Source organism: Bombina bombina, chromosome 6 (assembly GCF_027579735.1).
Source record: "Bombina bombina isolate aBomBom1 chromosome 6, aBomBom1.pri, whole genome shotgun sequence".
NCBI lineage: Eukaryota > Metazoa > Chordata > Amphibia > Anura > Bombinatoridae > Bombina > Bombina bombina.
In genome coordinates, this window is record NC_069504.1 from 122338276 (window position 1) to 122349916 (window position 11641).

At 35.7% G+C, this 11641-nt stretch overlaps 1 protein-coding gene across 1 annotated transcript in view; it reads left to right on the forward strand.

Annotated features, from left to right (window-relative positions):
* The window catches only part of ABCD2 (ATP binding cassette subfamily D member 2), a 184653-nt gene extending 173336 nt beyond the window's left edge, over positions 1 to 11317 (forward strand). The window contains exons 8-10 of the mRNA XM_053716594.1: positions 2683 to 2767; positions 5116 to 5241; positions 9956 to 11317. Coding sequence (XP_053572569.1) covers positions 2683 to 2767; positions 5116 to 5241; positions 9956 to 10166 — 422 coding nt within the window. The 3' untranslated portion in view covers positions 10167 to 11317. The remainder of the gene's footprint in view (positions 1 to 2682; positions 2768 to 5115; positions 5242 to 9955) is intronic.
* Positions 11318 to 11641: the final 324 nt, after the last annotated feature.

Genomic DNA, 11641 nt, shown 5'->3' on the forward strand with positions numbered 1-11641 from the left:
CTCTGTAACTTTGTCATGTTGTTTGAGCTCCTACTCATAGCAGTGTGTCAAGTCAAAAATGCCTGGCTTCTAGAGTCTAGTATCTCGGCACAAAAACACACATTCCAGATCCTCAAGAGCTTGGCTACAAGCAGGCTATTATTGTGCAGAATACGTGTTAGACTCTGCGATGCTGCCTTCCTCTCCATTCCTTTCTAAGAATGTTCACACTGTAGTTATCGTGAATTACACTTGCATTTTGTGACTTCTCTCATTGGCTATCCCTGCTGTCAAATCAGATTGACTGATGAAAGGCTCTTGTTTAAACTGTTCAGCCTCTGTCTGCATTAGTCAAGCAATATGAGTCATTTACTCTTAGTTGCTCATCTGGGGCCTGAGATTGGTGATGTATTTAGTTATCTAGGATAGTTTGAATACATCACTTTTTTATTATTTAAAAGGACAATGTAGTCAACAATTAAAATACAATAGTTTAAAAAAGACTAATGCATATATAAAATGTGCCATTAACATGTATTAACTATTTTGCAGTATTTAAAAATAAGTATACAGTTTCCAATTTTTGCACCCCTGATATTAGGTTCCTTACTGTAATTTCTACTCCTCACCCAGCTAGCTGTACAGCAGCCGACTTCACATTAAAGAAAAATATTTCCTAGTTATAGGGAAGAGTAGGAAAAAGAACAATAAAGGAGTATGAGCTGGCCCCTGCCCCCTTAGCACCCCAGTCATTATTAGAACTTGCTGCATGCGTTTGCAGAGACACTGGCAGCTGACATTTACACACACTGCTCTGAGAACTTTAAAAAAACAAGTTCCTTTATAGGTGTTGTTTTTTTCAGTTACTCAGCTTTTAAAAAAGATTTTAGGATAAATGTTATCTTTTTAACTATGTAAAGTCTTTATTTTAAAATGTCTTCATTATAGTTTTTTATGCACACTTTATTCCTAATTGTCTTTAGCAGAAAAGGTTAGATAACTAAAGCTTAGGTTTCAACATGGCAGAACCCATTACTTTATCAAAACCCTAGGAAAGTGGAAACACCACCATTTTCAGAGTTAAATTACAAGAAAAAGGGAAAAAACAAGTGTATTGCAAATTTGTTGTTTTTAAACTACACAAAATTGAACATTTTATATTACAATCTAAAAGTGCTTAATGTCCCTTTAAAATTGCATGCTCTGTCTGGATTGTGATTGTTTATTTTTCACATTTATGTCCCTTTAAGTCATATAAGCATCCATGGAAACCAACCCGCTTATGGTATCTGCACTGTGTCACTATACATCGTTAGACTGAGGTTTTCACCCATATTGGCAAACAATAGGTTAAAAACTAAGCACCGCTATTAGCTAGCTTCCATGAAACATAAACCTATAATATAATTTTGGTAACTTACATAAAAATAAATATCACTGTGAAATTAAAACAAAAATACCTATTTGAGATTTGTATATTTCTGGTATGAAGAAAAGAGATGATCTGTTCCACTCCAGTTCCATTTTTTATAAAAAACAAACAACGTCTAAAGCTATGCACAATCTTTTGTACTTGCTCATGGAAACGTATTCTAATACATAAAAGTTTAGGAAACACATTTTATTGAAAATGAGCAAGAGCAGCTAGAAATACATATTACATGCACAGAAAACAGCTGAGAAGGACACGGAAGAAAAAATAAACAAATAAACTGCGATATTGTTAGAACGGTGCACACAGATCAGCAGACATCCCAACCTGCAAAAACTCATTTCAGGGAGGTGGCTTCTCCCGCTACTGCGCCGCCACCCCCCCTCCCAGTTATAAGTTGGACACCTTGAAACCCTAAATAAGATAGCGACTTATTAAAATAGCTTCCCACTAAAGTCACATTAAAAAAGTAGTTTTATTGCACAACCACATACAACAAACCTATTTTCCAGTGATCGTACACTTGTTGAATGCTCAAATATTTTAGAATACGAAGTTTAATTACGTGCAGTAAATACGGTATTTGTATTTTATTTTATTAAAATCAATGGGGGCTTTTTGGTTACTGATGCATGCTTTGGGGGTTCTATAACGTCCCAGCGACTAAAGAACGTCCTTAAAGAAACACTTTTCCGGATTTGGGCCACATTAGATTATAGTACTTGGAGTTTCAGGGAGATTGCATTCCATTTGCTGGCATCAGGGAGCCGCTATTACAATCAGGGAGACTCCCTGAACTTCAGGGAGACTTGGGATGCCTGGATCAGTCACTCACTCAGCAATAAGCAAACACCCATATTCGTTTTCCCCTTACACTTGACGTTAGGCCTTTACTCATGCTAACCCGATGAGCGCAAATTTTGTTTGCACTCAAGAGCACTCGCTTACTTTCAACTTGTAATACGCACACGGTTGCAATATTGCTTATCACGACCTGCGCTATCTTTAGCTCCCCACTTCTAATATAGGTCTCAATGTTTATTTTGTCTTGAAACGTAACAGGGAGTACAGGCCAGTAGTTCTTTTTTATGTACCAAACAAGCATAATAACAAACAAATGGTATTGTTTAGCATAGGTTTTCTTTTCTCAGAAACCAAAACTGTAAAATATTCTAAAATAATCTCTTTTACATGCAACTAAAAACATTTAATGTGATTGTTCTATAATGTAATGTGGTTACAAAATGATTACATTTCTAATGTTATTCTAGGATGGGATGCAGTTATGGACTGGAAAGATGTTTTATCAGGAGGTGAAAAGCAGAGGATGGGAATGGCACGGATGTTCTACCATAAGTAAGAATATTTTATTTACACAATTACTCTTTATATTTAACAATATCTCAGACCTCCCGACCACCCTGGATGCTGTGCAGTTGTCATTGGTTGGGAGATTGTCCACTTTCCTGTCTCTGGCCTGGGCAGATGTCATAGGTTTTAGGGACTTCCCCAGCGCCAGTCAGGACACACCCATCTCTGCATGACCCAAACCATGAGATGCCCAAACACACATCCTCTGCTTGTGTCATAAACTCACCCACAAACACCAATCGCCCACCACCCCCAGGTCTCCTCACCTGCCCTGGGAAACTTCTGGGAAATGTTGGGAAGTAGGATATCTGCAGTGTTCATATGCATAACTCTCTTAGGCCCCATCTACTTCTGGATATGTGTGCATGTAACAGTAATAAAATCACCAGTGATGGATTAAATATGTGTATCTTAAAGGGCCACTAAACCCAAAATCTTTCTTTCATGATTCAGATAGAGAATCGAAATTTAAACAACATTACAATTTACTTCCATAATTTATTTTGCTTCATTTTTTAAATATCCTTATTTGAAGAAAAAGCAATGCACATGGTGAGCCAATCACATGATGCTTCTATGTGCAGCAACCAATCAGCAGCTAGTGAGCATATCTAGATATGCTTTTCATCAAAGAATATCAAGAGAATAAAACAGATAATATAAGTAAATTAGAAAGATGTTTAAAATTGCATTCTCTTTCTAAATCATAAAAGAAAAAATGTGGGTGGCATGTCCCTTTAATATGGCATTATACATCCTCATTAAACATGAAATATAGGGAGTCTTCGTTATAGCAGCATGACAGCAGCAATGACCTCCATCTCAAGCTTCCTGTGTCATTCTGTGCAGATGATTCACTAGAGAACAGACAGATAAGTGGGCTTTAGTAAACAAATTCGTAGAATAACATAGAAGCTTAAAGGGACAGTCTACTTGATTTTTTTATTGTTTAAAAAGATAGATAACACCTTTACTACCTATTCCCCAGCACAACCAACATTGTTATATTAATATACTGTATAACCTCTAAACGTCTAAATCTCTGCCTGTTTTTAAGCCCCTGCAGGCCTCCTCTTATCTCAGTGCATTTTATTTGCTTTTCAAAGCCAGACAGTGCTAATTCATGTGTGCCATATAGATAACATTGTGCTCACTCCCATGAAGTTATGCATGAACCAGCACTAATTGGCTAAAATGCAAGTTTGTAAATAGCACTTAGATAAGGGGCAGTCTGAAAGGGCTTAGATACTGTACAAGGTAATCATAGAGGTAAAAAGAATATTAATGTAACATTGTTGGTTACGCAATTATAAAACTTGTAGTCAAATTACCCATAATGGTATGAAATTGCACTCATCATAAGTTGATATTACTGGTTATGTGAAAATAAAAATCTGCATTTAAGCACGTTGAGCATCTATTGTTAATATTTATATCGATTTTTATTTTACTTTTAATTTGGCAATACACCTTTTACTTTTATGGAGGTCTGTGAAAATTCCTGCAAACACCCCTTTAAAAAGCATGCAGTACTCATGTTTCTTATAGTTTATTGCTTGTTTTTCATTTGCTTCACTAGTTTTTTTCTGTTATATTGTTAACAAATGTAAACTCTGCTAATAAATTGGAATGCCGTAAATAATTAAGCAAAACATTTCCACATACTATATATCAGGTTGTCTTATAAAATTGTATTGGGTGAGATCATATCAAGCCACAATTCAAAAGCCATGGTCCAGGTACTGCGCACACTTCATCAGACCCCTGGACTATAGTGTCCCTTAAAGGGAAATTAAACACTTTGAGATGGTAATACAAAATGATAAATCGTATATATGAAAAAACCTCTACAATATATATGAATTATTTATTTTGTCCCCTTTTCCTGTAATTGTGAGCTTTTCAGTTCTAATTGGCCACAGCAGAGTAGGTAACCTAAGTTACAACATAGCAAGCCCATTGTTTTAGATACACTAAAACTTTACACTTATTTTGTCAATATTTAAACATCTAAAGAAACTTTAAAAAATACATCTATATGTTTTTCTCATACTAATCTTTTCTTTGAATGCATCATTCTATCTAGCATTTATTTAGTGTTTAATGTCCCTTTAATATCACAATGCTAACTGCGGTTTCCACTATGCACAGTGCACTAAAATCCACCAACAGAGCAGATCACATAAAACATTTATGTACCCTTTTCTCACATTTATTTTACAAGACAGCTAGTTGCAATAATAGACAGTCCATTTTATTACAGAACACCTGTGTTTGCTATCAAAAGAATGCTATTTAAATATGCTTACATTTTATTTTGTTTCTGAAACAAGGCCACAATATGCATTACTGGATGAATGCACTAGTGCAGTAAGCATAGATGTGGAAGGGAAGATATTTCAAGCTGCAAAGGATGCTGGGATAAGCCTGCTTTCCATCACCCATCGACCATCACTTTGGTAAGGAGACTGTTTAATTTAATTTTATATATAGTATACAACAGAAGTGAGTACACCCCTGGGCAATATCATTTAAATATCAAATTATTCAAAATTGTATCACCTCTCAATAATTGTTTTATTTCTAAGTTAACAAGTAGAGTATTTCCTATTATAAATAATCAAAAACAAATACTTTAGAAAGATTATATTGAAAATGCAACAAAAGTGAATACACATGTGGTCACTGACACACAAGTTAGATCACTGAAACAAAATTGAGTACACCTATGATTTCCAATTAGCCTAATTGCAGTTCCTATTTAGAGACCATATATTTCTTAGGTAATGCCCTAGATCCAATAGAAACCTGTTAGTGAAATTAATATCTTGTGGTGACAACTTGCTGCTACGTTGCAGCTTGAAAATGACAGAATTCATAAAGAAACGCAAGGTAAGCTCCATTATAATAAATGGGGCAAGATCGCATCACTAATCACTTGTGAGCACATAGATAAAGCTCCACAGTGCAGGATACCAGCCAGCACTATACACAAACGCCTTCAAAACAAATTATTTAGAAGGAAAAACAACTCCCTCATGATATGACTACGAGAAAATACACTTAAGGGGGCAATAGAGCTGTATGATTTATGTAGGCTGGGCAGAGGTGTACAGGTAATAAATCCCAACCACTACCAGCCCCTGGAGTCACCTTTTGTTCAATCCAGCGAGACTACTTTACCATAGCAAAAATAGATATTTGAATATTTTACATTTAGAAACATTTACATGATAGCAGTTTGTGTTTTATGTTTGAGGTGTTGTGTATTGGGGCACCACACAAAACTATAGATGCTAATGGCAGGAACATCTAGAAACGTAGATGAGGCAATGCTCAATGATCTCACCTTTACAATGAGAGCCACTACGTCACCTCACAAGTGTCTATGAATCTAGGACAATGACTCACCTTAAATCACAAGTGTCCTAGGGTTCCATTTATCAAGCTGCAGATGCAGTTATGGACCTCCTGCTGTTTCTTAACCTCTCCTCTAGCTTTGAGCTGGCCGTATAAGTCAGACTGGGGTGTTGACAGCCCCTGCTTGTCGCATGAGATCTGAGGTTGGTGTTGCACAAGCAGCCAAGGAATGATAAACATGGACAACATCTCTGGGGAACAAATTTCCTAACTGGGAACCTGTGCGACTACACACTAATAAATGGAGTCCTGAAATCATCAATGACAAATATATTCCATGTCCGTCTCTCTGAGCAGGTGTAGTGTTTGAATGAGGGTGCACAAGGGATTGGTACATATGTTCCATACACACTAAAAGCATTCAGTGAGGGCCCGATGATCAAAAATGCCATCAAAAATCACACAACATCTTTGGGATTTTTTGTAGACCTTATAGTGTAATATAAGAGTCTCATCATATGTAGAACCCTACAGAAGGTTAGATTACAAGTGGCGTGCCAACAGGTAAGTTGAAAGTAAATGTGTTTGCACAAAATACATAAAACAATATATTAAAAAGTACAGTTACACTCATTGTAACACCATCTAATAAAAAATACTTAAAAGAAAATTGCAATACAATATTATAAGGGCTCAAAGATATGAGGTCTCAGGTGTTAGAAAAAAGCAGGTAAAGGGCTTTAACATATATAAGGGTGTTGGTTGCGGTTTTTTTCACTTTCCGCGCACCATTGAAGCCTATGGGGGGAATATATTAATGTGATCACGATTTTTTAATTTAAGCTTTTTAGGCCTGTCAGGTTAGCGCACAACGAAAACTTTTACTTGTAATTCACATGGTACCTGACGTGCAAAAAGCTTACTTCTAGTTGAGCTAGTGCGTCAGTGGGAACGATAAATACCGCTTCTTTCGTAATCTAGCCCAAAGTGAGATAAGCATCTCTAAAGGTAAAATGTGTGTTTCTAAAATTCTTTGAGGGGCCTCGTTATACTGATTAGATTTTTTAGATCCTCTCAGTTTGTTGAACTTTCACAAGAATAATTCCTGCTCAGAAAAGAGCTTAAAGGGACATTATACACTCATTTTTTCTTTGCATAAATGTTTTGTAGATGGTCTATTTATGTAGCCCATAAAGGTTTTTTTTTAAAAAAAATGTATAGTTTTGCTTATTTTTAAATAACATTGCTCTGATTTTCAGACTCCTAACCAAGCCCCAAAGTTTTATTTGAATACCGTCAGCTACCTTCTCCAGCTTGCTCCTGTTTGTGTAAAGGGTCTTTTCATATGCAAAAGAAGGGGGAGGGGGGAGTGTCTTATTTAGCACTTGCAGTGGGCTTTCCAGCTGCCTTTTCAACAGAGCTAAACTGAGAGCTTCTAAGTAAGTTTTTAAACAGTTGTATACTGGATTTTTATATCAGTATCTGTGCATCTTATTCTTTATAGTAATTTCTATTACATGCAGTTATATGAAAATGAGTGTATACTGTCCCTTTAATGCCACAAGCAGATGCCTTCTTCCACATTCGGATCCTAATGAAGGACCTCAATGCACACGTCTACTGCAGTCAGTTTTTTAAAAATGCTTTACCTTTTGTGCAGCGGTTAATTAAAGGGACAGTAAAGTCATAATTAGAATTTATGATTTAGACAGAGTATACAATTTTAAACAACTTTCTATTATTTAATGTGCTTCCTTTTCTTGTTATCCTTTGCTGAAAGGTTTATCTAGTTAAGCTCAGGAGCAACAAAGAACCTAGGTTCTAGCTGCTGATTGGTGGCTGCATATATATACTGATTGTAATTGGTTCACTTATGTGTTTAGTTAGAAACCAGTAGTGCATTGCTGCTCCTTCAACAAATGATATTAAGAGAATGAAGTACATTTGATAATATAAGTAAACGGAAAAGTTGTTTAAAATTGTATGTTCTACCTAAATCATGAAAGAAAAATTTGGGGTTTCATGTCCCTTTAACTGCTGTTCACATAGTATATGTTACTGGCTTTCAAAGTGTAATTAAATAAGTATAACTGTAATAAAGCTTTACCCTAGAGAGAAAATAGTCAATTTTTTTATAGCTCCAAATGCCCTTAATTATTAGAGTTGCAGACACGGGGAGGAGGCAAGCTGGTTGCCAAGACAACTAATAAGTGTCCTTCCCATAGAAACAAGAAACAATCTGTGTCTGCAGTGATTGTGAGAAAAGACATGAAATGTGTCTTTTTTCTGTTTTTTAACAGCAGCATTATATTTCCTTTATTTAACAACAAATTATTAAATGCTCCTATGATCATCATGATTGAAAACCAAAGCTCTGTGCACATAGATCTGCAGATTGCCTAGTTTAAAAGGAACAGCTAACAAATGCAGCTTTTCAAACAAATGCTGGCTATTAGTTTACTGGGTTTCTAAAGTATCTATCAAAGTAGTGGTTATGTTTCCTGCACATTTAAAAGCAGTATTATCCAGGGAAGACAGTTTCCAAACTGCTACCTAAATAGTTAATTTAGGCAGTGGGCAGACCTGTATAAATCAGTCTTAATTTATTCTATATTAAAGGGACATTTTGGTCCAAATGTAAATGCTCATAGATGAATTAAATCTCTGAAAAGAAACATATTTACAATATACATTTATTGGTAAAAATGCTTCTAGTAAAAGTTATCACTTTTTTAGTGTTACCATTTTCTCTGCACGTGCATGTGAAGCACAGCTAGATATTTTCAGTGCACCAGCATTTTAAATACTGCAGCTGCTCAGAGCACTAGTGGGACTTGTATCACGTCAGCAATTAACCAGTCATTACCAGATAGTACTAGCACCTTAGGCTCTCTGAGCAAATGCTTTGTCTAAAATGCTGGTGCACAATGCATACTGAAATACGCCTTTAAAACAGCTATAGCTTTTATTGGAAGCATTTTTGCTAATGCATGAATATTACACAAATGCTTCTATTCAAAACTGAAATGCATCCATGTGGATTTTAATTTTGGCTGGAATGTTCCTTTAAGAGCTGCAGCTTTGTATTAACTTTGTTTATAGAAAGAAAAGCTAATACACTGCGGCTACTCCCACAACAGACAAACTAAACTCAACGCATTCAGATCTGCTCAGATTATGAGCTTTAGACAGGAAAGTTGCTTGCTCGTTAACTAGGAGACGGCTGTGCTCTGCACCTGATTCAGAGAACAGCTCAGCTGTTGATTGGTGCATTCTCCTGGGCTGCTCACAGCCTCTGAATCCTGCTTCCGACTGTGGCAATGTACATATGAGCAGTGGCAGATAGCAGTTGTACGACTGCCACTGTCATTGGGCATTTAAAACTGAAAGTCTGAGGGCACTGAAAGATTCAGGTTTTGAAAATTAAAGGGACAGTCTACTCCAGAAATGAACTAGCAGTGTCTAACTGTCAAAATGCATTGAGATAAGAGGAAGCTCAACAGTTTAGAAATTAGCATATGAGCCTACCTAGGTTAAGCTTTCTACAAAGAATACCAAGAGAGCAAAGCAAATTTGATTATAAAAGTAAATTTGCAAAGTTGATTAAAATCGCATGCCATACTGGAATCATGAAAGTTTAATTTTAACTAGACTGTCCCTTTAAATAACTTTAAAATGCACTAAAATAAATAAATACATACCAATTGTAAAAATAGGCATTACAATGTTAAGTTTTAAATAGTTTATCTTTGTAAAATGAATATAATGTCCCTTTAATGACATAATCGTTATCTTTGACTTATGTCTATGTAGGAAATATCATACTCATTTGTTGCAATTTGATGGAGAAGGAGGTTGGAGATTCGAACAACTTGATACTGCTACGCGTTTGTCGCTAAGTGAAGAGAAACAAAGACTTGAATCTCAGCTTGCTGGAATTCCGAAAATGCAACAGCGTTTGAATGAACTGTGCAAAATCTTAGGAGAAGATTCCGTCCTTAAAACAATAGATGAAGATGAATAGTTCATCAGTACTTCAATATCCTATTCATTTTTATTATTATTATTAATAATAATAATAATAATAATGAAGATTACAGAGTATGATTAATTGACAAAGGTATGGTATGCATGGGTTGTTATATATTTAGGTCTGATTGCACAAAAGAATATGTTTAAAAATGTAAGAGTAATATATTTGTTATAGGGAGAATATCAAAATGTATGGACTGTATTCTTATTTGATAATTTATTAACTTCACAAGGACTATCCCATATTTTGCATAGTTTTTATTAAAGTAATTTCTAGTGGGGGTATTTCAAATTACAAAGAAAAACAAGAGGGCATCAGATGTGTGTGGGGTATTTTGGTATATCATGTTCCCCCTTCACTATACGCTGCTTTATACAAAATAAAAATAGAAATAGTGTACATTTCTATTTTTTTTAGATACACCTTACAATACAGAAAAAACATTGTGGTCGATTTCAGCCTTTCCAGTTTTGTTCCCCAATATTGAAAAAAGTGAACATACAGTATGTTGTTTTTTTAACCTAGTGATCACAATCTTTCCAAGTCAAACACAGCCGAAATCGATAACTCACATGATATTTAATCTTTATTTTCTCACAACAGCACCCTGAACTACCGCTAATAAATACTGATCACTGAAATATGAAATGGGTAAAAGGGTTTAATGGAGTCAGGGTGTGGGTGTTTTGCAATAGGATACAGCGGAGTTAAGTAATCTGAATGCCATTTGTTTATGAGACTGATGTTTGATCAATGATGATTTTTAAACTTTTAGGCCTAGATTACAAGTGCAACGCAAAATTGCACTTTCGCAGGCGAGATATTTGCGCTCTACTATGCATGCGCTGGTATTACAAATTAAGTGCAATGCAAACGCGACCTCGCGTTCGCATTTCTTGGAAGCCTTGCGCTCATGAGAGCTTGCTTCCATAGGCTCCAATGAGAGGGCCTCCTTCTCATGCCGTGAGATACGGCAAAGAACCTAGCGCAGTGCAGGGGTTAAGTCGAGCAGCTTTGGGCAGCAAATTAAACATATATGTGTATGAATATATACATATATATTTATGTGTTTATATGTGAAAATACACATATTGACACATGAATATATATGTATATAAGCATAAACCGTACATATATATTTAAAGTAGAAACACCTTAGACTTCAACGTAAACCCTAACACCCCACATACCCTCACTTTAACCCCTTATAACTCTTTTGTGCAGTTTATTGTTTTTTTTTTTAAATAAAAAGGAACTGTACACTTTATTTTGGGGGCAATTGGGGCAAAAAAAATTCATTAACCAGAGGTGTGACTTCTGGTTAATTGCGCTAATCGCAAAGTACTCCCATGAGCCCGAGGGAGCATTACCAGCCACTTGTAATGGCTGGTTATTTAATGTGCACCTGTAAACCGGTACATTTGTCCTTTTACAGTTGCATGTTAAAATAGCAGTCCACTTGTGAT